The 26,980-nt window shown below is 49.4% G+C and overlaps 1 protein-coding gene across 1 annotated transcript; it reads right to left on the bottom strand.

The window, feature by feature from the left end:
- Positions 1-26,191, bottom strand: Mgat3 (beta-1,4-mannosyl-glycoprotein 4-beta-N-acetylglucosaminyltransferase). The gene is made up of 2 exons (NM_019239.2): positions 26,142-26,191; positions 1-2,628 (listed from the first exon to the last, which is right to left on the bottom strand). The coding sequence occupies exon 2, from the start codon at positions 2,625-2,627 to the stop codon at positions 1,011-1,013; it is 1,617 nt and encodes a 538-aa protein (NP_062112.2). The 5' UTR covers position 2,628; positions 26,142-26,191; the 3' UTR covers positions 1-1,010.
- Positions 26,192-26,980: the final 789 nt, after the last annotated feature.

The following is a 26,980-nucleotide window of genomic DNA, read 5'->3' as shown; positions in this document are numbered from 1 at the left end:
CCTTCCCCCCCCCAAGACAAATTAAGAGGAATGGGTTGATAATGCCACTGACCTTAAGGTCCTTTCTTGGACCCCGGAAGAACTTGTAGTCCCTTCCTGGCCCCCAGCTTGCTCTTACAGGCCTGGGGAAGGGGATGTCGTAAAAATGGGACTGGATGCCAGCAGACAGTGATGGGGAGGGAGAGAAGGATATAGGGCCTCTGTTCGTCTCCTTCTCTTGTCCCACCTACTATACTGGCTGTCCACATGGTGTCCAGCTCCTGTCCCACCCCGAGAACTAGACTCCTAGAGTCCATCAAAGCAGCTCCCACAAGACAGCAGCAGGAAAGTGATCAGTCATCAAGGTATATTTGGAACCTCAGCCCCCCAGGCGTGTCTCCTTAGAGAGGCAGAGGGACTGACAGCCACCGGCTCCACCCTTCCAGCCATCTGTGACCTCATTCCTTGGGTCCAGCATGTCTGAGGAAGCTGCAAAGTGCTCTCTCTCCAGGGTGCCATTTTCCAATGCTTCCCCAGCCTCTTGGCCAAGATTGGGAGCAGATACGCTTTCTAGTCCCTCCTTACTGTCTCTTCTTGCTCCTGGACCCATTGCATTTATTTACAGGATGCTGGGAACTCCTGGCATGGTATACCTCCTTGTCCATTACAGGACAACAATCTGGGATGTCAAAGGTGGGCTTCTCTTAACTAGGCTGAAGTTCCATAGCACTCCCAGTACCAGTCCCAGAAAACGACTGCATGCTCCCCAGGAACACCTCTTTCCCACAGCACTCTTGGGGACAAAAAGTGCTGCATAGATATCTGGGCTTGCTCTTCTTTACTAAAAAATATTTTTTTCTTTCCTGTTTTGGGATGGAAGGCCTGACCCTTAATTCTAGGGGGCTTGAGCCCAGAGGACCAACTCCAAGGACTCCTGGCTCTCTCAAGAGCCCCAAGATAATGAGGAGGCCAAAGATAACACTGGCTTAGCCATCATCTCAGCCAGCCCAGCCCTGTGAAACTGCACAGCCCTAGCCCTCCGTTGTATCCAACTTGCCCCTGACAGCAGATGACCTTCCGTCTGAGCCCTGGTTCCGGCGCCCACCCTCTACAGTGCTCTTGGGCTCCCGGTAGGGATTTTCGAGCAAGTAGCGGAACTGGTCATAGTTCTTGAGCAGGTACTTAGGAGCATACATGTGTTCACTGGGGTCTGCAGGAGGGTACTCCTGCTGCGTGCCGTCGAACCATCCCCCAGTGCGAATCAAGCTTCGGATGTAATTGAGGTCCCTCTTGTCCTCGTAGTCACCCCAGCGGGGGAAGTCACCATTCTGGGCCGACACGAGTTTGAAGTAGATGCCCTCGGGTGTGAAGCACCAGGAGCAGTGCCAGCCCGCGAAGTGCAGGGGGCTGCCGAGAGACCACTGCACTAGGATGTGGCCGGTGCGGTTCTCATACTGTCGAAAGTTGGGCATGGTGTAGTACTGACGGCGGCGCAGGCGGATGCCGTCCAGCCCATACACAGCCTGCAGCATGTCAATGGTGCAGCCTGACACCACCTCCAGTGTGCCTGGTTGCTTCCAAAAGAAACCATACAGGGACTTGCGCATATGGAAGGCGAAGGGCTCTGTCCAGCCATCGTAGAGCTTGAGGAACAGCACACCATCACGCGCAGGGATCTCGTCCGCGTCGTCGATGATAAAGACGTCATCAGGTCGCAGGTTGCGCAGGCGGGAGACACCATCCTGGGTGAGGAAGGTACGCAGGTAGTCGTCTGCAATCCAGCCGTCCTGACGGCCACCAGGTGGGAAGTGGTCCAGGAAGACGTAGAGCACCTTGTGGCGGATGTACTCGAAGGTGCCATTGGTCAGCATCTCTCGGAACTTGAGCGGCCGAGGCTCCCCGTAGGCGGTGAAATTGGATTCGCAGACCACAAAGGCGTCCACAACATCGCCCAGCTCATGGAAGCGCACATCCAGCAGGTCGAACTCATGGTTGATGTTGATGGCGTTGATAACCCGCCTCGGCACCTCCCTGGGTACCAGGCGCTCCTTGGTGGGCAGGTTGGAATACTGGACCACAGTGGGCACCCCGCAGCTGGGCCCGTGCCAGCCTGGCAGGCACACACACTCAACCCACTTGCGCCTAGTGCCCCGGCCTCCCAGGCGCTCCCGTGCACTCAACACATGCCGCATAGGCCTCCGAGCAGGACCCCGGACCGAGGACCCCTCAGCCACCTTGGTCTTCTCCTCTGTCCGCCCTGGAGAAGGTTTCTCCAGCATCCTGGTACCTGGTTTGAAGCACACACCGCCAGCTTTGGTGCGCACAAAATACTCTGTGGTGTCCTCCGGCAACACGAAGTCCACCCGGTGCAGTTCTTCGGTGGCCTTGCTAGGGGACAGTGGCTGGAGCAGGGGGGAGTGGGAGTAGAGTGGAGTCCGTAACAAGTCGGGGTCACCGGGCTCCGGACTGGCCTGGGGAGTGACAGGGGCATTGTTCCAGAAGAAGCTGGATATGAGGTTAGGGCTGAGGGAGGCCAGTTCTCTCGGGAAGGTGACATAGGATAACGTCTTAAAGAAGTGCAGGAAGGAGATGAGGCACAGGCCGGCCATACAGAACATGAGAAAAAGCTTGTAGCGTCTCATCTTCATCCTGCGGGAGATAGAGAGAGCAAAAAGTCAGGGCAGCCTGAGACTCCTGGCCTAGGAAGGGGACTTGAGAGGAATTCTAGCTGCAGTCAGCTGTGAGAATGTCCTGCACTTAGTCACCCATCTTCTGTCCCCAAACGTTCACTGTCCCAGGACTTTAATGACACATGTTACACACCTTTAATTGACAATACTTAAAAAGCAGAGGAAGATAGGTCTCTGTGACCCGAAGGCCAACCTAGTCTACCTAATGAGTTCCAGGACAGTCAACGCTGTATAGAAAGACACTGTTTCCAAAAAAAAAAAAAAAAAGTTGACTGTACCAAGACCCCTGTGATCCCAGTTCCCACAGCCCTGAGATACTACACGTCACCTTTCTGTAGAATGCTCTTCCACCAGAAGCCACCAACTGCTCAACAGGGCTAGGCTTGGCTCTTGGAGCAAAATGCAGCCAGGGGGAAATTGTCCTGGAGGGTGTCAGGCTCCAATAGGTAGAGGGTGGGGTGTGAAGCAGCTGCCAATTGTCTAGCGGCTTGCTGATGCCCTGCCCTAGGCTACTGTTCCTTTTATATTTTTTCTTCCCCTTTCTCTTCTCTTTGTTTCTTTCTTTCTGTATGTGAAGGAACCAACCAAACCTTTTCAATACATTTTCATAGAAAAATGCTGAGAGGGGTTGGGGATTTAGCTCAAGGCCCTGGGTTCAGTCCCCAGCTCCAGAAAAAAAAAAAAAGAAAAAGAAAAAAGAAAAATGCTGAGAGACTAAGAGTTTTAAGGACCACCAACTCATCAAGGTCAGAAATCAGGCCAAATTCTAAAGGCTAGGAAAGTGCATTCATTAAGCTGCCAGCACCCTTCCCCATTCTGGGATGGCCTCCTAATTTTATGTTCTTGTCTCTAACAAGGGGGTACCCTCAGACCTTCCACCTCTAATGTCTGTGTATCACAGGAAGGCAGTTAAGTCGGTTACTAGTGACCCGTGAATATGGGCTGGAGAGATGACTCAGGAGAGATGATTCACAGGTTATGAGCACTGGCTGCTTCCCTAGAGGACCCAGGTTCAAGTTCAGCCCACATGTGGAGGCTTGAAATGTAACTCCAGTTCCAGGGAGCCTGACACCCTAACACATACATGCAGGCAGAACACCAATGCACACAGAATAAAAATATTTAAAAAAAAATCATTTGGAGGGGGGAGAGAGAGAGGGTGGGGAGCGCACGCTGTGACAAGGTCTATACTTTATTTTTTTTATTTTATTTTATTTTATTTATTTTATTTATTTTTTATTTTAAAGATAGGGTCTCTATTATTAGTCCTGGCTGTCCTGGAGCTCACTATGTAGACCAAGAGGGGCTCAAATTCACAGAGATCTGCCTGCCTCTGTGGGCCAAGGGCTGGAGATTAAAGGCTTTTCATGCACTACTGCACCCAGCCCAACTAGTTTTAAACTAAAATTGGACCAGAGTTAAATTTCTCTCCTCTCTCCTTCTCTAGATGCAGAATGATCTCCAACTGAGGACAGCTACTCTGAGTTCAGAGCTTGGAATTCCTCCCTTTATTTCTTTATTTTTGTTAACTGGGGCCTACAATCTGCTTTCTCCACAAGTAAGAGTTTAAAAGTCCACATTTAATCTGCCTCCCAGTGCTGGGATCAAAGGAGTGCACAGTCACCAACACCTATAGATAGCATATCTTTCAGTTCCACCCTGAAGCTGTCAGGAACGGGGGGGGGGGGGGGGAGACAGTAGAGTGGGGAAACCTGGGAAAAGAACCATGAGAGGAATGGTTTACTTTTTCTGAGTTTCTGGGGTTTGATAACAGGCCGTGCGTGCTCAGGCACTGAGCTCCATCCTCTGCCCTGACAGGAGCATTTTAAAGAATGACCACAAATGCCAAAGGCTAAGATTCTGTCCCAGGCGCTCCCTGCACAAGCTCGTCCACGTGCAGTCTAACAACTCTGAAAGAAATACATTCTCTGCTAGGGGTGGTGCGGGGGGGGGGGGGGCTGGGGGGGAGGGAGAGGCACACATGCTTAGCCTGCTGGAGGCCCCGGGTGGCACTCCCAACACCAAACTCCACCAAAATAACATCAAATCGAAATAATGGAGTTTCGTTAATAGTGACACGCTGGTGTCTGTTTCCTCTCCGTAGAATAATAGTAGAGAGGCCTGGGGCTGGGGATTTAGCTCAGTGGTAGAGCCCTTACCTAGGAAGTGCAAGGCCCTGGGTTCGGTTCCCAGCTCCGAGAAAAAAAGAACCAAAAAAAAAAAAAATAGTAGAGAGGCCGAGTGGATAGACCAACATCTCTATCCACAACCAGAAGCTATTTGAGAAATTAAATGGTGCCAATGAATAGCAAGTGGTTAGTTCCCACATCTCGTGAGTACAGAGATTCATTTAGCAAAGCAAAGGAAATGAAAAGGCTGGGCGTGTTTTGTGGAATTTAAAAGGAAAGGAAAGATCTATTCCTATTAACTTGAAAGTCTTTTCAATTCATTATTGAGTCAGGAAAACAACTGGATTGGACCTAGTGTCTAACGTGCTGAGATTTGTGAGTCTTAAGCCAAGAACAAAGAAATCCACTCTGATTGTCCACACCCAGAAACCAGTCTGTTTATTTTTTTTTCATTTATTGTTGTTAATGCTGTTGTGTGTTTTGCTTAGTTTTGGTTTTTGCTTTGTTGGGTTTTCCTTTGTTTGTTTGGGTTTTTTGTTGGTTTTGTTTTGTTTGTTTGTTTGTTGTTTGTTTTGTTGGTCTCATTGTATAGCTTTGACTGGTGGCCTGGAACTGCGGTGTAGACCAGGCTTGGCCTTGATCTCAAAAGACATCTGCCCACTTCGGCTTCCAGAGTGCTGGAATTAAAGGTCTGGGTCAACAGGCCTGATTGGCTGTTTGAGGCAGTGTCTCACAGTTTAGCCCTGCCTGTCCTGAAACTCACAACATAGACCAGACTGGCCTCGAACTTATAAAGATCTACCTGCCTCTGCCTCCTGACAGTTGGAGGCCAGCCTGGTGTAGAGTGGGTTTTAGACAGTCAGGGTTACATAGAGAAACCCTGTGTCAAAATAAATAAATAGAGGGTTGGGGATTTAGCTCAGTGGTAGAGCGCTTGCTTAGCAAGCGCAAGGCCCTGGGTTCGGTTCCCAGCTCCGAAAAAAAGAAAAGATAGATAGATAGATAGATAGATAGATAGATAGATAGATAGACAGACAGACAGACAGACAGACAAGAAAAAAAGAAGGGTTGGGGATTTAGCTCAGTGGTAGAGCGCTTGCCTAGCAAGCGCAAGGCCCTGGGTTCGGTCCTCAGCTCCAGAAAAAGAAAGAAAGAAAGAGAGAGAGAGAGAGAGGGAGGGAGGGAGGGAGGGAGGAAGGAAGGAAGAAAGAAAGAAAGAAAGAAAGAAAGAAAGAAAGAAAGAAAGAAAGTAAGTAAGTTAGTTAGTTCCTGGCCTTTAGCAAGCTCCTGGGACCTGGGCATGGAGTTTCTGGAGCACAGTAGGTACAAAGTAAGCACAGTAAACTTTCAACCACTCAAATGCTCCAGGCTGGAAACCTCCAGCAGGATCTTCCCTTAGCTGTGTGATCAGCAGGCACACCATACTCGATCTAGAGTCTCCCTCTCTTTTTAATCTTTTTGTCACTGCCTCAAATATATTGTGTGGGCTAAAGCAGCATATATGTGAAGTGGGATAAAGAAGCATCTGGCCTCAGGGCCTCAGTTAAGTCTCTCGGCCTTTCAAGGGGTCACCGTGACCAGTTTTTACTGATGGGGAAACAGACTTGGAAGGACGGTAAGACTTTGCCCAAAACACCATGACCGTGATGAGTCACAGCTCATAAAATGACTGCTGGTCCCCAGGCAAACCTGTCTCTCTCCCTCAACAGTACAGGAGATCCAGGTATAGTTAACACTGAGGAGCACATTGGGCCCTGTTGCCATGGTCCTGTTGCAATGTTTCTGCCTCTGTTACCATGTTGCGATGTTTCTGCCTTTGTTACCATGTTGCAATGTTTCTGCGGCTGTTACCAAGCTTCACTGAGGCCTGATGCCTCACACCAGTTTCTGTCCTAAGCATGCTATGTGCACAGCCTCATACAATCTTCCCAACACAAAGCAGGTACCCGGGTCAGCCTCATATACATGAAGAAACCTTAGCAGAAGAATGAACTAATGTGTACAGTGCTGACTGATCAGTAGGGTACTTAATTGAAAAGAGACAGCGGTGGCATTTTTGCTGGTGAGAGAGCTCTCTTGAGCCATTCCACCTCCTAAGTTGAACCCAATTGGGATGACAGAGTCCACCCAGAGAACATGCAGTGGGCAGCCGCCATGGTCACCTCAGCCCATATCTCTATGTGCCAACACCTAGCCAACCACTGAGAACCTTCAGGGACAAACTCTGCCCCAGGGGAGTTTCCTGTCAGTGTGGGATGAATCACTCACACAATACCCTGCAGGACAGAGTTCTGCCCTGGGAAGTAATGAAGCAGAATTAAAGGATAGGTGGGTACAGGCACAGACTCATGGGCTGGCCAGACGGGCTCCCTGAGCAGTGAACTGATGGGTCAAATGACTGGATTAAGGGACATCTGGAGAACTGAACATCTAAGAGAGTATTTCTGGAGGTTTGACTGGGAAGGCAGAGAGAAAAGGGTGCAACCTCTGTTCAGGGGAGGACACCAACCAATGGGAAGGGGTCTAGAGGGAACGAAATGGCAGAGCCTGGGGAAGTTCCTTTCTTCTCCTCCTGCCGGCCTTGGGACTCCAGGGCTCAGATCAGCAGTTTCTCAAGTTCCCCGAGTTCCCCGTCTTTTGGCAAACTGAGAATCACACCACTCGCTTTGTGCATCTGTGGCTTAGACTCAGACCTCGCTGGGGTCAGGGAAAACAATAGGAGGACGTAGCCAGATCATGCAGGGTTCATGGCCAAGGTCAGGGGTGTAGATTGGGCTGGCAAGAAGGTTAAGCAGGTAAAGGAGCTTGCCACCAAGCCTGGTGACCTAAGCTTCATCACTGGGATTCACGTGGTGGGAGAACCAACTCTGGCAAGTTATCCTCTTACCTTCACACCTGCTTCGACTTCGCCCTTCATAATTGCCTTCCAAGGTGGCAAAAGGGAGGGCGGTGGACAGAGGGCTCTGACAAGAGTGGCAGGGAACTGTCAACTCGGGGAGGTGTGTTGATTAACTGGATGGGAGGTAGACTGGCTTTGGGTAGCAGCCACTCTGCTGTCTGCATGGGGGGTGGGAAGTGACCTGAACAGGGACTCCCAGCAGCATGCCTGAAGCTCTTACTTTCCTCAGATAAGAGATCCAGATAAGAGCACAGGTCACTGTCACACAACTGTCAGAAGTGGAGGCCCTAGGGACACCACCCCACTCCTACCTTGCTCCTCAGGATGTTCCAGACTTTGGGAACCCAAAGATCCCAGGAGTTGCCTGAGAACCAAGTTCAACTGATGAAGGATTTGACCTCCAGAGAGCTGAGCCACTGCCCTTGGGGGCCAGGCAGGCAGCTCTCTGAGGACAAAGTCCTTGGGGCCCTTCTGCAGAGACTGATCCTAGAGCTCAGAGGCTTATAGTAGGTCCCACTAAAGCCATAAAAATTCTTCAATAATCCCTCAGGGGCTTCCCAGAACCTTCTCAAGGTATTCACTGTCACTCACACAAGTACAGATGGTCCCACCCAACCCCCAGCTCTGCCATTTGCTGTGTGCGTGGCCTTGGGCTTCACTGTCTTGTTAGCGTTTGTATAGAAATTCACACAAAGGGCCTAGCTCAGTCAGTATGTGCTCGGTCCACGCCAGCTCTTAGCCTGAAATTTGTCCCTGGATAGACTGCCTGCAGGTAAGGGGTTCACAGGAACAAAACTCCAGCCCAGGGACGTGCTATCCTGTCTCAAAGCAACGAGAAACAGAGTTGGGGCTCTGCTGTAGAGACCGGACAAAGCCTGAGCCGGCTGAGGCAGGTGTGAGCTGGAGAGTGACACCATGCCCCAAGGGACCCACTGTGCCAGCTGCACCCTGCCCCTGGGACTGAGCCTCCTGGCTGAGTTGGTAAAAGGGTGGAGATGAGCTGCTTCCTGGACACTGGAGGCTGAGGCCAAGCCAAGAAGGTGTCAGTAGGACAGTGGCAAATCTGATCCAGGGAGATCCTCTCCCCCTTCTACCTCTCTATTCCCTCGCACACACCATTTTCCTTGGCTCTTATTGGAAAGTGACATGAAGAAGAAATCTGACCAAATGGAGCGGCACAGCTGTGAGTTGGGTTCTCTAGACAGACGGCTCAACAAGAGAGACACACAGAGGACTTATTGGGCGAAGTGGCTCACATGGTTTCGGAGATTAGCCTGTGAAATGGCGGCATGTGTCTGCAAAGTAGAGACCCTAGTGGGCATGTTGTGTGGTCCAGTCCAAGTCCAAGGAACCCTGGTGTGATTCCCACTCCCAGGCTGAGAGTTGGAGAGTTCAGAAGCCACTGGTGTGAGCCCTGGAGCCCCAAGGCCAGAGCATGAAGAGTTCTGGGGTCCAAGGGCAGAAGTGCCCCAATCCTGGAAGACAAGAATTCAGTCTCTGCCCTTTTTGTTTGCTCCAGACCCCTATTCCACTGAACAGTGTCCTCCATGCTGAGGGTGGAGCTTTTCCCCTCACCTGTGTTTCTTAATACTGTTAGGGTAACACAGTGACCTGCCATGACCTCAGAGTCAGGCTCAGCTTGAGTCCAGCCAGTAGCCCTGGAGGTTGTGATTGGATTCATGCAGTAGCAACTCTAGGGGACAGCCTGACAGGTGTCACTCACTGGGTATCACTTAGCGACAGAGGTGCCTGTGGAGCTCTCCGTGGTCCTGAGCTGGCCTGAGCAGATCAGGATCTTAGTTGGGATCTGGTGTTCCCTTGACTGCCCTTGTCCTAGCTCCTGCTGACTGGCCTCTGCTATAGTATAGATTGTTCATGACCTAAGAGTTATTCCCCTGTATGACACCCAATGACCCTGCCTCCCTCCCTGCCCCTTGATGCCTGGATCTCTGGTGTTCTTAGCTCTGGGCTAGCAATGAGGTCTCTGGTTCTTCTAACTGGGAGAAGGGACCAGATTCATGGTAGAAACATGGTCAGGCCAACAACTGTAGGCAGTACTGGGGTGTGCATGGAGCGGAATAAGAAGGCAAAATGCAGCTCAGAAACACCTTCAGGAATTCTGCTTGGTTCATCTGCTCTAAAGATTATCCCGACTTTGTGCTAAGGTCTGCCCTGTGCTTACCTTCCAATCTATTCTAGGGTTTGCACAAGGTCCTCTAGCACTCTGTCTGCTTCTGGGGTCTGTGAGCAATCTGCATGTCCAGCAGTTCCTGAGGCACAAGGCAGTCTGTGGCTACAAAGGGCAGATCCATATGCTGCCTGTGAGTTTCTTGGTTTCTCCTTCAGGGGTCTGTGGAAAGGGCTGGAAGCCTGCCCAGGCACACAGTAGGTGTGCATTCCTGGTTACTGTTAAGCCTGGGAATTAGCTGTGTACTCTAAGGCAAGTCTCTTTGCCTTTCTGAGCCTGTCTCCTTGGATGAAAATATATTCTTTTAGAGCCCCATGGGCAACCAGAAGAAGCTATGGTGTTGAAGCATTCTCTAGGGCGCCTGGTGCCAGAGGCTGCTCTGTAAATGCTCACTTTGTTGTCTCCTGCCAGACATTGGGATGTAGATGTTCCACTGAACGTGCCTTGTTCTGGAAGGCTTTAATAAAGGACTGGGCCAAATGGGAGCTGCTTACCACAGGCAACTGACACTGATCACCCTGCAGCATCGTTTGAGTATCTCACGAGGCTTCAGGACCTTGAGCCAGGCATCTCTAGTCTCTACTCTTAGCTCCAAAAGGCCCCTAAGTAGGAATTCTGCCCAGTGTGTGGGGAGATGGCTCAATGAAAAAAGTGTTTGCTGCACAAGCATGAAGACCTACGTCTGATCCCTGGCATCGATGTAAGGAGCTGGGCACAGCTTTGTGTACCTGTAACCCCAGAACCGTTAAGGTAGAAACAAGTGATTCGCAGAGCGAGCTCAGCAGCCAGCACAGCCAACCAGCTAAGTCCAAGTTTTAATGAGAGACCCTAACTCAGAAGATAAGGTGGAGAGTGACTGAAGATGTTGACATCTGGCTTCTGTATGCACACATACATATGTGTACACACACACACACACACACACACACACACACACTCAGGCATAAACACATACACACACCCCACACATAATAAGGGAGGATACTGCCTACGCCCTCATTCCAAGCCAGTGTTCTGCCAGTGTGCCTTGGTCTTCACTCATCCAACTGGCAACACATCCATCCCTTCCAAGCCTTCCCTGGTCTCTGAAGACACACGGAGATCCTCTTGACTTAAAGCTTAATGGCCCCAGGAGTAACAACAGGCAGACTCCTGAGGCTTCAGGATTCAAAGAGAGGCTGACACTGGGTTTATGTCTTCACTTCTCATCCTTATCCATTCCTTGATGAGTACACATCGGGTTGGGCTCCACAGGTCATGGCTATACATAGTGATCAAGTGGTCACTCTGGCCCATATATCATCCAGTTTCCTAAGCCTCTGTGATGATTTGTATATGCTTGGGCCAGGGAGTGGCACTATTAGGAGTAGGTGTGTCGCTGTGGGTGTGGACTTTAATACCCGAGTCCTAGCTGCCTTCTCTTAGAAGCGTTCAGATGAAGATGTAGAGCTCTCAGCTCCAGCTATACCGTGCCAACCTGGATGCTGTCATGCTCCTGCCATGACACTGGACTGAGCCTCTGAACTTGTAAAGCAGTCCCAATTAAATGTTGTCCTTTATAAGACTTGACTTGGTCATGGTGTCTGTTCAAAGCAGTAAAACCCTAACTAAGACAGAAGTTGGTACCAGGGACTTGGGTATTGCTGTGATAGGCCTGACCATGCTTTTGTTCGGAAGAATGTGGATTTTGGGACTTTGGATTTGGAAAGCAGTGGGGCTTAGTGGGCTATCCTACTAAGAATATAAAAGACTTTGTTGTTGTGATCAATTTGAACTGTGCAGGCCTGGCCCAAGAGGATTCAGTGGAGAATTTCAGTATGTGGCCTAGAGACTGTTTTGTGGTATTTTGGTAAAGAAGTGGCTGCTTTCAAGCGCAAGGCCCTGGGTTCGGTCCCCAGCTCCGAAAAAAAAAAAAAAAAAAAAAAAAGAACCAGAAGTGGCTGCTTTCTTCCCTTGTCTGAAAAGTCTACATGAGACTAAGGAAAAGAGATTTATATTAACTACATTGACAAAGGAAGTCTCAAAAAAGCCCAGCATTAACTTTATTCTCTGGTTAAGTCTCATGAAGAGCATTTTGAACAAATGTTGCAAGCTTAGAAAGGAAAAATATAAAATATATAGTTCAAGTATTAAAGGGGCACCAGGAAGTGGAATGGAGCTGAAACTTGTGTTCAAGGAGATTAAGTTGAATTAAGGGAGTGGTAACCTTGGGGCAAGATCCCACTCAGCTAAGTATAGGACCAGGCATGGTGGTGCACGCCTTTAATTCCAGGAGACTGAGGCAAGCAGATCTCTGAGTTTAAGGTGTGAGCGTGCAACAAAGCAAATTTTAGATCCAGATGTGGTGTGACACACCTTTAATCCTGGCACTTAAGAGACAGGCATGAGTTCAAAGTCAGTCTACAGAGCAAGTTCCAGGACAGCCAAGCTTAGGCAGTGAAGGAGTTGGAAAACAGAAAGCTGGTGATAATGTAATAGAACAAGAAAGTCATGTTTCAGCTCCAGGAAGCAGCGAAACTCAGCAGCTTCAGCCATGTGGCTCTGGCTTTAGAGTCAAGAGAAAGAGACTACATGGACAATTGATGCTGGTCAGCTAGAGCTAAGAAATTAGTGGGTGGTGATTAAGAAAAGACCAACATCATTGAGGCGAAATCTTTTGGGAAATGTTTTCTGAAAGCACAAAGAAGCTGTGTTCCAGACATAGCCAAGGTTGTACTTAGTGCTACAGCTATACTTGGTAATGTGAGAGTCACCCAGGTGGTACTGGTTTTGAAGACATGAAGGGGTCATGAAGAGCAGCTGAGTCTTGGCACTGTGAGAGGTCATGGAAGGCCATTGGTGAAGGTGCAGCCTCAACTGCAGTTGATGGCCCAGGACTGAATGGGTCTTGCAAAGGAGGCTTGGCATCATGAAGAGAGCCTATGAGAGGCTTGGTGAAGCCTAGTTGCAGAGAAAAATTCCAGTGTATTGGAGATGCCAGTACCATGGGATGATCACCAAGAACAGCAGTGGCAGTGGAGTCGATCAACCTGAGCTTAGAGTGCTACAGAGGGCAGAGCTAGAGAAGTGACACCAGCCTTTTGGAGGAGCCCAGAAGATTATGTGTGGATCCCAGACATTGAAACAAGAAGCTTGAAACATTGAAGTTGCCTTGGAGACTCAAGATGTTTGAGACGCCAGAGCTGTGGGCTATCTGCTGAAGAAAGCTACCAACAGTGAGTGGAACCAGCACAGGAGAAAGAAGTTTGTTGCAGTCAAAAAAAAATGAAAAAGGAGTTGGGAGAGCTGAAGATTGCTTTGATATCAGATATGGAAATGCAGAGTTTGAAGTATGCCCAGCTGGTTCCCTGTCTTGCTTTGGGGATTACAGCTGAGTGATTTGATGAATCTCAGAAGAGACTGTGAACTTTGTTAACATTGTTGAGACTGTTACAGACTATGGGAACTTTGGAAGTTGGACTAAATGTATTTTGTGTTATACTATGTTTAGGTATGTCCCCCATAGACTTATATGTTTGAACAAGCCTATGGGGGTGGGGGTCAGGAAATGGAATGTGATGGTTTGTATATGCTTGGACCAGAGAGTGGCACTATTAGGAAGTGTGGCCTTGTTGGAGGAAGTGTATTATTATGGGCATGGCTTTAATACTCTAGTCCTAGCTGCCTGGAGGCCAGTCTTCTCTTAGAGGTCTGCAGATGAAGATGTGACTGACCTCTCAGCTTCTCCTGCACCATACCTGCCTGGATGCTGCCACGCTCCCACCCTGATGATAATGGTCTGGATCTCTGAACCTGTAAGCAAACCCTAATTAACTGTTGGCCTTATAAGAGTTGCCTTGGGGGGGTTGGGGATTTAGTTCAGTGGTAGAGCGCTTGCCTAGCAAGCGCAAGGCTCTGGGTTCAGTCCCCAGCTCCGAAAAAAAGAAAAAAGAAAAAAGAAAAAAAAAAAAAAAAAAAGAGTTGCCTTGGGGATTGGAGAGATGGCTCAATGGTTAAGGGCACTGGTTACGGGGCTGGGGATTTAGCTCAGTGGTAGAGCGCTTACCTAGGAAGCGCAAGGCCCTGGGTTCGGTCCCCCAAAAAAAAGAACCAAAAAAAAAAAAAAAAAAAAGAGCACTGGTTACTCTTCTAAAGGTCCTGAGTTCAATTCCCAGCAACCACATAATAGCTCACAACCATCTGTAATGGGATCTGATGCCTTCTTCTGGTGTGTCTGAAGACAGTTTTATATATATATTATTTTTTTAAAGTTGCCTTGGTCGTCATGGTGTCTGTTCACAGCAGTAAAACCATAACTAAGATAGCCTCTGTAGTGCCAAGCTCTGCTGCTTCAAATGCCTGAGAAAAACTAGGGATTGGCTCCAGAGCAGAGCCAAGCCTGGTGGAGATCAGCTTGCTTAGAAGAAACAGAAGCCTTGGGGTACTTAAGCCACTCACCCAGCCACATAACTGAAGTGGAAATTTCTGGTTTCTTTAACAACTTAGTTGGGTCACTTGATGTTTTTCTGGAAACTGTCTTGTGAGAGGGCATGTGATGTTTTGCTGAGGAAAAAAAAAGACACGTGGTGTTTAGGAAGAATATAAATGGAACCCCACAAACAGTGAGAGGATACTCTTGCTTTGCTACACCGTGCAACATTTCACAAGTCTTCACTTCATAAAAATACACCAAAGAACTTCTTGTGGCATTCTAACTGGTTCTGGCCACTTCTGCTGACTCATGCTGATTCTGCAGAGCCTTGCTGTTTCTGCTGCATCATGCTGTTGCTACTTACTGACTCTTGTTTGCTGTTTGCTATTGAACTGGACTGCTGGTATCTTGACAATGAAGAGTAGAAACACCCCTGAAGAACTATTTCTAACCAGGTCTACAACCTCCTTTTCCCTATTAACCTTCTTTTTTTTTCATATTCTTTTTTTTTTTTTTTTGGTTCTTTTTTTCGGACCTGGGGACCGAACCCAGGGCCTTGCGCTTCCTAGGTAAGCGCTCTACCACTGAGCTAAATCCCCAGCCCCCTATTAACCTTCTTTCTCCTCTACCTCTCACTGGTGGGCTAGATTGAAGCATCTAAGGACCCTAAGGTAGGTTTTGAAAAGAAAAAAATCTAAGCATAGAGGTGGTGCCCAATGTGGCCTAGGTTTAAGGGGTAACTTCACTTCTAAGGTAGTAGAGGAATTACCAAGTTTTGATGGGTTGGCAAGGTTGTTTAAGGAGGTGAGTAAAAATAGCAGCTACTGCAACTGGGTGGTTGCCTGCCTTGCTCCCTGAGGGGGTTTTCTGGTTTTGCTTCATAGTTTTCATGTATATCATTTTGAGAAAGATTGGGGGGAAAGTCGAAACTCTGAAGGTTCATTCAATTTTCTTATCTTAGAAAAGATTGCAGAGTTGGCTTTGCAGATAGAGGTAGAAACACTTGGAAAGCAAAACGAGCCAGTGAGAGAACAGGGTTCAGGCTTAATGTCTGAAACCAGGAATTTACTGCACAATGAAAGAGGGCAGCAAACTAGGCTGCAGGGCAGACTGCCACTCTGCCCTGCTCCACGCACTTTCACTGCCAGGTGCCCAGAGCACTTCTGTGAGACAAGGAGCCAGGGAGGGCAAGATTTGTCTGGGGCTACACAGGAATCTTCAGCTTTTCCAATCATTGTACAGCACATGCCCACTAATGATGGCGGTCATACTTATAATGAGTTTACCTGGTGTCCAATGGAAATGCATTTTAAAGAGGCTGTTGTAGTGTATGGCTTGCAGTCTCCATTCATTAAAAAAATGCTAACAGTTACACAGCATAGAGTTATTCCCCATGTCTGGAAGGGATTGGTGTCAGTGGTGCTAGAAGCTGGTCAACAATCACACATTATCATGCAAAGAAATGAAGCTAACAGAAGCCAAGATGGCCAGGCATCCTTTGGTAGCTAACAGACAGATCTGAGTACTCTCTAGTGGGGCTGTAGGCTGGGGTCCTGCTCCAGGATAAACACAAATATCTGGGCTGAGGAAAGCCCAGGATACCCAGTCCATTCCCTGGCTCACCCAGAGGGGAAAAGTCTGCTCCAGGGGAAAAGGTGTTGTCAAAGCTGTCAAGGACACCTGCCTGCTTGGATGGTCTTTGCCATCCTGTTTACCATGGGACAACTGCCACTGTGCCTTATGTGGGCAAAACCATCAAAGTCAGGGAGGTGAAAAAAACTACAGGGAGGGCAGTTTTTGCCCAACCTGTGCTCCGGGGTGCCCAGACCAGACCAGACCACCTAGATCCCATAGAGATCCCTTGGCTATTTTAGTTCCAGAATAAAAAGCTCACTGACAGCTCTCAATCTTGCTACCCCACAACCATCTGCACCCTGACTGATTCCTTCCCTTCCTCCAAGCCCTCATTAGCCTGACTTCAGCATCCTGCAGGCTACCTCAGAACTCTTCTACAGAAGGGGCTGGCAAGTCCTTGAGAGAGCTGCCCTGCCAGGACTTTGACCTTCCCCCATACTCCCTACCCAGCAGTGGAGACAAAGGACAATTCTACTGTTGCCAGAGGCAAGCAGATTAGTCATGACCAAAGGCTAGCTGTGGTCAGAAGCCTTCATGGCTTTTACTGTGAGCCAATGAAGCAGTGACTCTTGAGAGCCCCGATTTCCATGACCTACCTGTGGTTTGCCTAATTCATGCTAAAGTGACACGTACCACTTACCACAGCCTTGATATAAATGCCAGGCACCAGCTAGGAAACTTCTACATGCTTTCCCCTTCCTCCCTCTGAGGTAGAGCCTACACTCCCATTTTACACATGAGGAAACTGAGGCTCAAGGGGGTTAAAGCAGCTGGACTCACTCACCTGTCCAGACCCACTGCCCTTCAGGGCTTGAGACCCACACTCCATCCTACGTGGTTAGGAAGGAGGCAGACCTTGGCCACAGGCTCTAGGAGGCAGTAAGCAGGGTGAACCTGGTCAGCTTATACCTGAGGATGGGTCATATGGCCAGCCTTATTGTTGTTCAACAGAACTCCCTGTGACAATGGAAATGGACCTGGACTACACTGTCCAATACAAGAGCTACTCATCACATGCAGTTACTGAGCCCAGGAACCTGACTCTGATAACGGAGGAACAAAGTAATTCCTGTAGCTACATGCACTGGGCACTATTGTATTAAGCTTGCAACTGATCAGCCTAGAGAGAATGGAGGCAGAGAGGCAGGTAGGTTGGTTATACTGGCCCTGCTAGATTGATGGGGGCAGATGAGGGAACAGCCAGCCCGAGTGAAGGGAAAGACCTGAGTGTGGGATGGTTGTGGGCTAAGGTCCTAGCAGACTGTACCTAGTCCAGTACAGTCTAGGTAACTGTGATGGTTTGAAAGAAAATGGCCCCATAGGAATGAGCCCATAAGGAATGTTAGGAAATGTGGCTTTCTTTGTTGGAGGTGTCACTAGGGGGCGGGCTTTGAGGTCTCAGATGCTCAAGCCAAGCCTAGTGTGGCTCTCTTGTTCTTCCTGCTGCCTGTCCATCTGAATGTAGAACTCTCAGACACTTCTCCGGCACCAGGTCTTCCAGTACCCTGCCATCCACAGTTCCTGCCATGATGATGATGGACTGAACTCTGAAACTGTAAGCCAGCCCCATGAAATGGATTCCTATGTAAGAGCTGCCATGGTCACAGTGTCTCTTCATGGGGATAGGAACCCTAAAACTAAGACAGAAGTTGGTACCAGAGGCTGGGACATTGCTGTGATAGATAGGCCTGATCATTCTTTTGTTTAGAGGAAGGACTTAGGGTTAGAAAAGCAGTGGAAAGGCTTTGAGCCATGAAGATGGCGGTGCTGAGGGTGATTTGAACTATGGGAGCCTGACTGAAGAGGTTTCAGAGAATTTCAGCTATGTAGCCCAAAGACCTTTCTTGTAATATTTTGGTGAAGAATGCAGCTGCTTTTTGCCCTTATCTCCCCCCCCCCCAAAAAAAAAATCCGCCTGAGGCCAAACTGAAGAGTTTTGGATGAATTGCTTCGGCAGAGGAATTCTCAAAATGGCCTAGTGTCAACTCTGTTGTGTGCTTACTAGTGGTCACTCCTAGGCAGATCGATAACGAAATGGAGCAAGCTGAGCAAGGAAAAGTAGGAAGTGCACAGTTTGAGGAGAAAGGGGGTACTAGGAAGTGGAATGGAACTAAAATCCTGTGTTCACGGACATAAACAGATTAAAGAGAATCCTGATGTTTAATGAACTAAAGGGAGTAGGTGACCTCAGGGCAAGACTGCACCCAGCTAAGCTTCTACCTGGTGAAAAGGAAACAAAGAACCGTCTAGGCATTTAATCCCACCTTTAATCCCAGCACTCCAGAGACAGAGGCAATTGGATATCTGAGTTCAAGGCCAACATGATCTACAGATGGAGTCCCAGAACAGCCAAGCTTAAGCCGTGAAGGAATCCATCAAAACCAGAAAGCTAGTGAAGATGTAATCAGGCCCCAGCAGACTGGCCATGTGGCTCTGGCTTTAGAGTCAAGGGCAGGAGAAAGGGGTTACGGAATCTCCCTCCATGATTAAAGAAAGGCACCAAAGCCAAGCATGTGACAGGGGTCTCCTTGCATGGAGGCCTAGAGAATCCATTGTGTGAAGCCCAGGTAGTCTTGGAGACCCCAAGATGTTAGAGATGCCAGAGCCGTGGGATACCTGCTGGGGAAAGCTGCTAACAGGGGTGGAACCAGCCCAAGAGAAAGAAGTGTGTTGTAGTCAACATAGCTGAAAGGAGTCGGAGATCTGAAGGATGTTTTGACATCAGACATGGAGACGCAGAGCTTGGAGTTTAACCAGCTGCTTTTCCATCTTGCTTTGGTTCAGCACTTCCTCACTATGCTCTCTTCTCTCCATTTTGGAATGGTAATGTATATCCTGTGCCATCATATGCTGAATATCATATATGTGTGGTCTGCTTTTTTTTTTTTTTTTTTTTGGTTCTTTTTTTCGGAGCTGGGGACCGAACCCACTGAGCTAAATCCCCAGCCCCCCCCCCTTTTTTTTTTTACTGTCTTTTTTTTCTTTTTTTTCGGAGCTGGGGACCGAACCCAGGGCCTTGCGCTTGCTAGGCAAGCGCTCTACCACTGAGCTAAATCCCCAGCCCGTGGTCTGCTTTTTGCTCTTGATTTTATAGGGGACTACAGTTAAGAGATCACAGAAGAGACTTCGAACTGTGGACTTTTAAACGGGTCAGAGGCTTTGATAGACTCTGGGGACTTCTAAAGTTGGACTGATGATATAGCCTCTGGGGACCACAGACAAGAATGTGTTGGCTTGAAAGAACCCATAAGGAATGGCACTGTTAGGGAATGTGGCTTTGTTGGAGTGGGTGTGGCTTTGTTGGAGGTGTGTCACTAGGGGTTGGGCTTTGAGGTCTCAGAGGCTCAAACCAAGTCCAGTGTGGCTCACCTGCCCTGCTACCTGCCAATCTGGGTGTAGAACACTAAGCACCATATCTGCCTGCTGTCATGTCATGATGAGAATGGCCTAAAATAAATGGCCAGCCTCAGTTAAGTCAGGTGGTGGTGACACATGCCTTTAATCATCCCAGCACTTGGAGGCAGAGGCAGGTAGATCTCTGAGTTCGAGGCCTGCCTGGTCACAGAGTGAGTTGTAGGACAGCCAGGGCTACACAGAGAAACTTTCTTTTTTTTTTTTTTTTTTTTTTTGTTCTTTTTTTCGGAGCTGGGGACCGAACCCAGGGCCTTGCACTTCCTAGGCAAGCGCTCTACCACTGAGCTAAATCCCCAACCCCACAGAGAAACTTTCTTTGGGGAAGGAAGGAAAGAAGGAAAGAAGGAAAGAAGGAAAGAGGGAAGGAAGGAGAAAGGAAAAGAAAAAGAAGTACAGCTAGCCTTACCGTGTCTCCATCAACAGAACAATGGAGTCCACGGAAGGTCAGCAACCTGACCAAACTCATACAGGAGGTCAAACTCAGGTTTCTCATCATAGCCAGGCCTAGAGTGTGGGGATGGGTCTTCACCCTCTAGCTGTCTGAGGAACAAGGATCCCAGGGCAAATGAGAGACAGATAGATTCCCCATATGGACCTGTGATGAATGGGCCCTTACTACTACACACACACACAGACCTGCAGATGGTCAAGGGGAACAACATTCCAGAAAGAACAGGTCAGGAAGGGAAAAGGGTCCCTCCAAGCCCCTTTGCAGCCAGAGGTCGACAGGAGGTGGCCCAGACCAGAGCAGATGTGGATAAACCAAAAGAATGAGTCATGTGTTACTCTCAGAAATATGACCTTCCAGGTTGGGGATTTAGCTCAGCAAGCGCAAGGCCCTGGGTTCGGTCCCCAGCTCAAAAAAAAAAAAAAAAAAAAAGAAAAGAAAAGAAAAGAAATATGACCTTCCTTCATGATTTCCGGCAGCAAGGAAGCATGACCTTCCACATATGCCATCGAAGTGCCCAAAGCAGAAGAGTCTGGACCTGGCTGGGATACAGGGAAGTTAATCCAAGGCCAAGGGGGACACAGGGACTAAAGTCTAGGGTACAGGTATGGGAGGATGAATAGGTAGGATGGCTACCTGGGAGCCGTTGCAGCAGAGGTCAGACAGAAGGATAAAACTAGAAAGAATCTCTTAGAAACATCAGCTGTCAATAAGAAAGCCACTGGCCAATGAGCTAAGGTAGAAAATAGAAGTTGGGACACTGTCCACAAGAGAGAGGATCTAGGAAACAGAGATAAAAGAGAGACTCAGGGAGAGCCACAAGAGATAAGACAAAAAAATGGACCAAGGGCCTGGAGAGATGGCTCAGGGGTTAAAAGCACTGACTGCTCTTCCAGAATTCCTGAGTTCAATTCCCAGCAACCACATGGTGGCTCACAACCATCTGTGATGGGATCTGATGCCCTCTTCTGGTGTGTCTGAAGACAGCTACAGTGTCCTCATATAAATAAAAATAAATACATCTTTCAAAAAATAAAACAAAACAACAAAAAAACAAACCAGGAGATGAATGAAAACCAGCAGGCTGACGACCTTGGAGATACACTGAGGGAGACGAGAAGAAGCAGGCTGGGACTGAAGGAAAGAAGGAGAGGTTAACTAACCAAATGGTAGACATAGAATAGTTTAAATGGGTTAAATAAGTTATGACCTAGTGGAGGAATAAGCCAAAGTTTATGGCCTAGACATTTGTTAGTAAATATTTAATCTCAGAGCCATCATTCTCGGAGCAGGACTTGGGAAAGGAAAAACAGTCTATTATTATTTTTTTTTTTTTAACAAAAACCCTTAAAGAGCTCAGCTCAGAGGGACAGAGATGAGGAAGCTGAGGAGAGCATGAGGGTTAACGGGAGTCTTCTGAGGAGGACACACATAGCTAAGCCCTCTAACCAGGGAGGGGAGGACAGACTGCGGGAGAGCGGAATTGGGTCATCCCTCCCAGAAAATAGCACCTTCCTCATCCTTCTGTTCACGGCAGCTGACTCCTGGAGTATTGTCTGCTGCCAGACGCTGTGCGCCACCCTCTTCCCTCCCCTCTGGAGGACAGAGGCTCTGACACACAGCTGGCTGATAGCAGCCTGACATCTGCAGTTCTCAACCCATGCATCTCTCTGCCTCCAACCAGTGTGAGCGCCCATGGTACCTCCCTAGGCTTGGCTGCAGCAATTTTAAAACCACAGTTCACAAAGCCCTAAGTTCTCTGAAGATCTGAAGAGACAGCCAGCGCCTCCTCAGCTCTACCCTCAGGTACTTGCCATCCTGGACATCCTTACCATCTGTCAACTCACCCACAATTTGATGTGGGGAAGGGAAGTCACTGGTACGTCAGGAAGTTAGAGAACATCCAAGTTAGGAAAACCTGGGCTTCACAGGACTGACAGGACACTTGCACACAGTGCTGCCCCTAACATGACTGGTCCGTGCCCCTCCACAGGAACCTCCTTGCTTACATCTCACACCTTCCCTCTGTGTTTTACCCCAGTCCTGACCGCTGGCAACTCAGGCCATGGGCAGAAGGCTCCAAGTGATCCGGCTACTCAAGTGTTACCGTTTGCCTGCCTGACTCAAACCTCTCCCACCGCTCTCCAGTGACCTGCAAGTGTGAGAGGTCCGGGGACCTATCCTAAGACCACCCAGAGACACCCACAGAAACCTGCTCAGAGTAGATCATGTTGCATCCTGCCCCCGGCCACTCACCGCTACTTACAGCTAAGAGGCTAAGGCACAGAATCAAAGGACAAGCCCTCGTCCTCTTACCTTACCTGAGGCTTATGTTCTCCACCACTCCACCTGTACAGGGTCACTACCTGGGTCCCTACTTGCCATCTCTGCCCACCATTCCACCATATGGTACCTGTTTGGAGGCCCTCGGCTCAGTCCCAGCTTCTGGCTTTTGTAGCAGCCGATTCCTTCCTTGGTGTCCAGGGACAAACAAGATTATCAGTTGTGTAGCCACGAACTGATTTCAGCCAAGTCCATGCCAGCACAGCTGTCTACCTGGAATGGCTTCCTGGAGCCACCTCTTCCCAGGCCTCAGGTCTCCTTGTTTGTAAAATAGGCAAACAGGCAGCTGGGGGAAGGGGGGAGGGCAGCCCTACTCTCTGAGGAGCCAGGTGTTGGGCGAGGCAGGAAGCACCACCTGCCTTTTCCCTTCCTGGAGTTGTCATGGCCAAGTGCAGGTAACCAACCTCAGACCTCCCTCCTCTGAGCTCTACGCAGTCTCTGGCCACAACCTTCATCCTAGAAGACTATGTCCTACCCGCAAGGGATATTCTCAGAAGACCAAAGATAACAACTAAAAGATGTGCATAGCATGCAGGCAAGCTCTCCTCCTCTCTCTCTGCCTTTCTTTCTGTCAGTCTGTCTGTCTCTGTGTGCACTTGTGTTGGGACAGGGTCTCATGTAGCCCAGGCTGCTCTCCCACTTGTTATAGAGTCAAGGAATCCTCTTCTATTTTCCAGTCTTTCATTCCCAAGTGCTAGATTGGACCAAAATCTCTGTGTAGAGGGACCCAGGATGACAAGCCCAGGGTAAGAACTCTGCCTCCAGCTTAGTACCCACAGCTCCACGGTGGAGTGTGGCACAGAAGCTCTCCTTCCACAGGGGAACTGAGAGATCTGTGTGGTTGACCACAGATGAGACTTTAGAAGCCTAGAGGAGATCCTCAAGCAGCTGCTACACTACCTAGCAGTCCCATTTTGGCCTGGCCACAACCCTCATCCTCTGTGGTGGATATAAGTCAGACTTGAGCTTTGAAGGCGGCCAGCCAGAGTTCTAAGCACTCACGGGGGCCACCATGTTTTAACCCCGGCTCCACACGCAATGCTCCACTCATAGAGGTTTCTCTCTCCACTTCTACACCGCAGGACAGCCTCCACCTCCCTGAGGCAGTCTCCAAGCTCAGACCACTCAAAGGCCCTGGACTTCCAGGCAGTTGGCTGGGTAGCCTGACTCTTCAACTTCCCAGCAGGCTTTAACCACCAAGTCCTAACCCCGTCCCCCAAAACACACTCTAACATCAACACAATAAACATCCCACAAACCAATAACCAAACAGGATGCCCACAGGCAGGAGCCCCTTCCCCGTCTGTGTGTCAGGATCTCCATCTGCCAGATGCCACGGCATGTACTGGCCCAGCTGCCCATAGCTCCTCAGAGGAAAGGAGACATGGAGCTAAGACACCAAGACTTGCCTGGCAGACGCAGACCCTCCCCACTTCTGTAGTGAGAGGCTGGATAGAGCTTGAGGAGAGGGGCAGGGTTTGACCTTCAAAACAGGAGAGGCCAGAGAGGAACTGGGCAATCCGAGGAAGAGATTAATGATTAATGGCTTCAACTGGAAGAAGGTGAACCTGTCTCCTGTGAGATTCTGTGGAAGCTTGGGACCTCTGACACTCACTGAGCCACACTCACTCGAACTGATTCCAGGCGTCTTCAGAGTTCCAAAGGCCAGTGGGGGACGAATCTGACAGGGTCCCTGCCCCTCAACTCCCTGCTACCTACAAGCCTCAAGCCTCCCACAGTCAGAAAGGTGGCCCTGTCTTATCAGCAGTAGGAAACGAGAATGAAGGCAAATTCAACAGTCACACCGAGGCCAGCTCTGTCAAGAACCCCTTCCACAGCTATGCAATGAAGAACGGGGTGTTCCCTGCACTAGTAACTCCCCAGCACAGCATCAAGGGGCAGCTTGAGCTTGAAGTTGGGTAGTGATATTAAGAGTGGGTGCCTCTCAGTTTATTAAGGCCAGAGAGGATGGGACAAAAGAAACATTCTGGGCCCCTGTGGTAGTGTTGGGAAGCTCAGCTCTGAGTTGAAGGGATTTAAACTCAAAGCCTGTCCTTCCTCCATCCCCACCACCAAATGATCCTAGGCAGGTAACCTTAGAGTTCCTGTCTGCACAGTCAGATCAGCCAGAGACTCTCTTCACAAGGACTAGAGGAGATGACATTTAGGAGCCTTGACAAGGACCTGCTTTACAAGTTCCTGAGACTCGCTCTACATGTAGCCTCACCCTGTGTCTGGTAGGAAACTTGACCCCTCTTCCTCTTCTGCAACCCCAAAGCCAAGCTCACTGGCTTCCCTTTGCCTCCCTAACAGCCACAGGTCACTACAATGTCCCCACCTGGATGTCTCCCACTCTTAGCCCTGTTGCTCATGGTACATAACACCCAGAAAGAAACCCAGGTTGCTCTGGGTGGCCATAGATCCTGCCAAGATGGCTCTCACATCTTTGCTAAGTTCACGTTCCTCTTCCCTACCCTTCCTCCTCGGGCTAAGCTCACCCTGGAGTCCTCATGCAGGCTGTCTTAGCCTTCTGGTGCACTGTTACCTCAGCTCTCTGCGTGCAGGCAGCTCCTCTTTCTGATGTCACTGTCCAAGACCTTCCTGACCCCTGCCCCAACAACTAATTCTCCTCTGTCCCCCCCCCCCCCCCCCAGGTCTCAACCCCAGAGTTCATCCTTGAGGGAGATGCTAGCCCTTGTTTATGTCTCTCTGCCTTCAGGAATGTCAACTGTAGGAGAGAAGGGTCAACTTCTGCCTTCCACTCCCACTGGCTTGGCTGGCCAGTAAACAACTGCTGCGGACTGGAACCAAACAGTGCGAGGACCCAAGGAACCCTGGGAAAAGGGTTCTTGTACAGAGTGACAAGCTCAGACCCACTCAAGGGTCCTCGGAGAATGGGCCCAGACACTAAGAACTCACATCCGATGGAACACCCTCCCTACTTCAGTGATGAGAACATCCCACCACCTTCCCCCTCCTCAGAACATCCCCTCAACCCCCTCTGCTGAGGCCCAGCAGTCTTGTCCCAGCTGTGCCAGCCCCTCCCACCCAGGCCTCCAGCCTCCAGCAACAAAGTACAAAAGGCCACTTTAGCTCCATCTAGCCCAGAGGGCTAGAGGAGGGAGGGGGTGCTCCCTACCCCTCCACTGTCCTCTCAAGACCTCTCTGTTGATGGAGTGAAGCCCCTTGCGAGGAAGCTTTGTTTCTTACACTGTCCTTGTGATATTGAGGTAGGGAAACGCATAAGATCAGGGACACGTGTCATGGCAGACACTCCTACAGGCATGGGCAGCCAAAAGGAAGTGACCGTGGCTGTGGGTTACACTGCCTGCCTCCTAGAAGACTGGCTTAGCTTCTGCAGGCAAGCTGCAAAGTGCTCTGAATGAACCGTTCTGACAAACAAGTTGATAAACCTATTACACATGCTTGGCACTGAAGGAGGCTTTGGGAACTTCTTTATGCCTGGTATTCTTTTGTCTGGGGCCACTCGATGATTAGCCAAGCAACCACACACACTGAATCCCCAGGAACCTCCCTCAGTCTTTCCACTCAATGGTCCTCCTCTGTCTGATGACCTGCTGAGAATTCAAAAACAAACTAACAACAGCAACAACAACAAGAAACCTTCCTCCGCCAGGTTCTCCCAGCATCCCTCAGTCCCTACCTGTTGCACGGTCTTCCTGGCTGGCAGAAACGTCCCCTACCGTAAACTTCTCTTGCCCAGGGACTGTGCCCTTCCCCCAGTTGTTCTTCTCTATATAACCCAGCCATTTTGGTTACGGGTTCTGTTTTGGCCTTTCAGCACCTTGGCTGCTGCTGTAAGGTTCCTCTCCCCTTCTCCACCTTCTCACATGTTACAGTCCAGCAAGGTGGTCATATTCAGTCTGGACCCTTCCACATGCCTCTGGCTATGCTCTCTCTCAGATCTACAATAAATCTTTGTCTCCGCCCTTCCTAGGAACAGTCATGCCCTCACTTGGTTATTTGTTTCATTCAAGCGCTCACCAAGGTGAAGGATAGAGCAGCCTCTCTAAGAAACTTCTAGCCAGGTCTCCAGGAACCAGCCAGGCTGGCACTAATCTCAGACCCCATGATCAGCAATTAAGCACTCACCATGACCAGAGCACAGCCTTCCTGAGGGAATCCCAGTCAGGTTCACAGGAGCCAGCCCGCTCTTTTCGTTCTTGGATCCAGTGCCCTCTGAATAAAGTCTAAGCCCAAAGATAAAGTCCAAGTATGCTAGGAGGGGTCAAGGTCCCAGAAAAATCTCCCTCCCCACACCTTTCTCACAGTTTGGACTGCCTGCTAAAGTTGGGACATCTAGCCTGCTGGGCCATTCCATGATCTGTACCCTCAGCCCCCAGTATAAGTTGATGCAGAGGAAGTAAGCAAGCATGGTCTGCTGGGTGAATAAATGACTATCTTCAAGGCCACACACCTGAACCTTTTTGGACAGTGCAACGCAGTCCCAGAGCTGCCTGTCCTGTCGCCTCGGGCTCCGGAGCCCCTGGAGAAGTGGCTTCCTTATGGTTCTCTTACAGAAGGAGGGATGGTGGTGCAGAGGGGAGACAAAGGAAATGACTTCAGCCTTAAGTGTACAAAGCAAGCCACACAGGGCTGGGAGGAGCCAAGGGTGTGGAGAAAGTAAAGGTCCCTGCCTCCACAAATAAACACAAAGGTCCCTGCCTTCACAGATGAACACAGAGAAAGCAAAGGATTCTTCTTTCTTTCTTTTTTCCCTTTTTCTTTTTAAAGATTTATTTATTTATGAGTACACTATAGGCATTTGCAGACACACCAGAAGAGGGCATTGGATCCCATTACAGATGGTTGTGAGCCACCAT

This window comes from Rattus norvegicus, chromosome 7 (genome assembly GCF_036323735.1).
Source record: "Rattus norvegicus strain BN/NHsdMcwi chromosome 7, GRCr8, whole genome shotgun sequence".
Lineage (NCBI taxonomy): Eukaryota > Metazoa > Chordata > Mammalia > Rodentia > Muridae > Rattus > Rattus norvegicus.
This window is presented reverse-complemented; position numbering and strand designations above follow the sequence as displayed.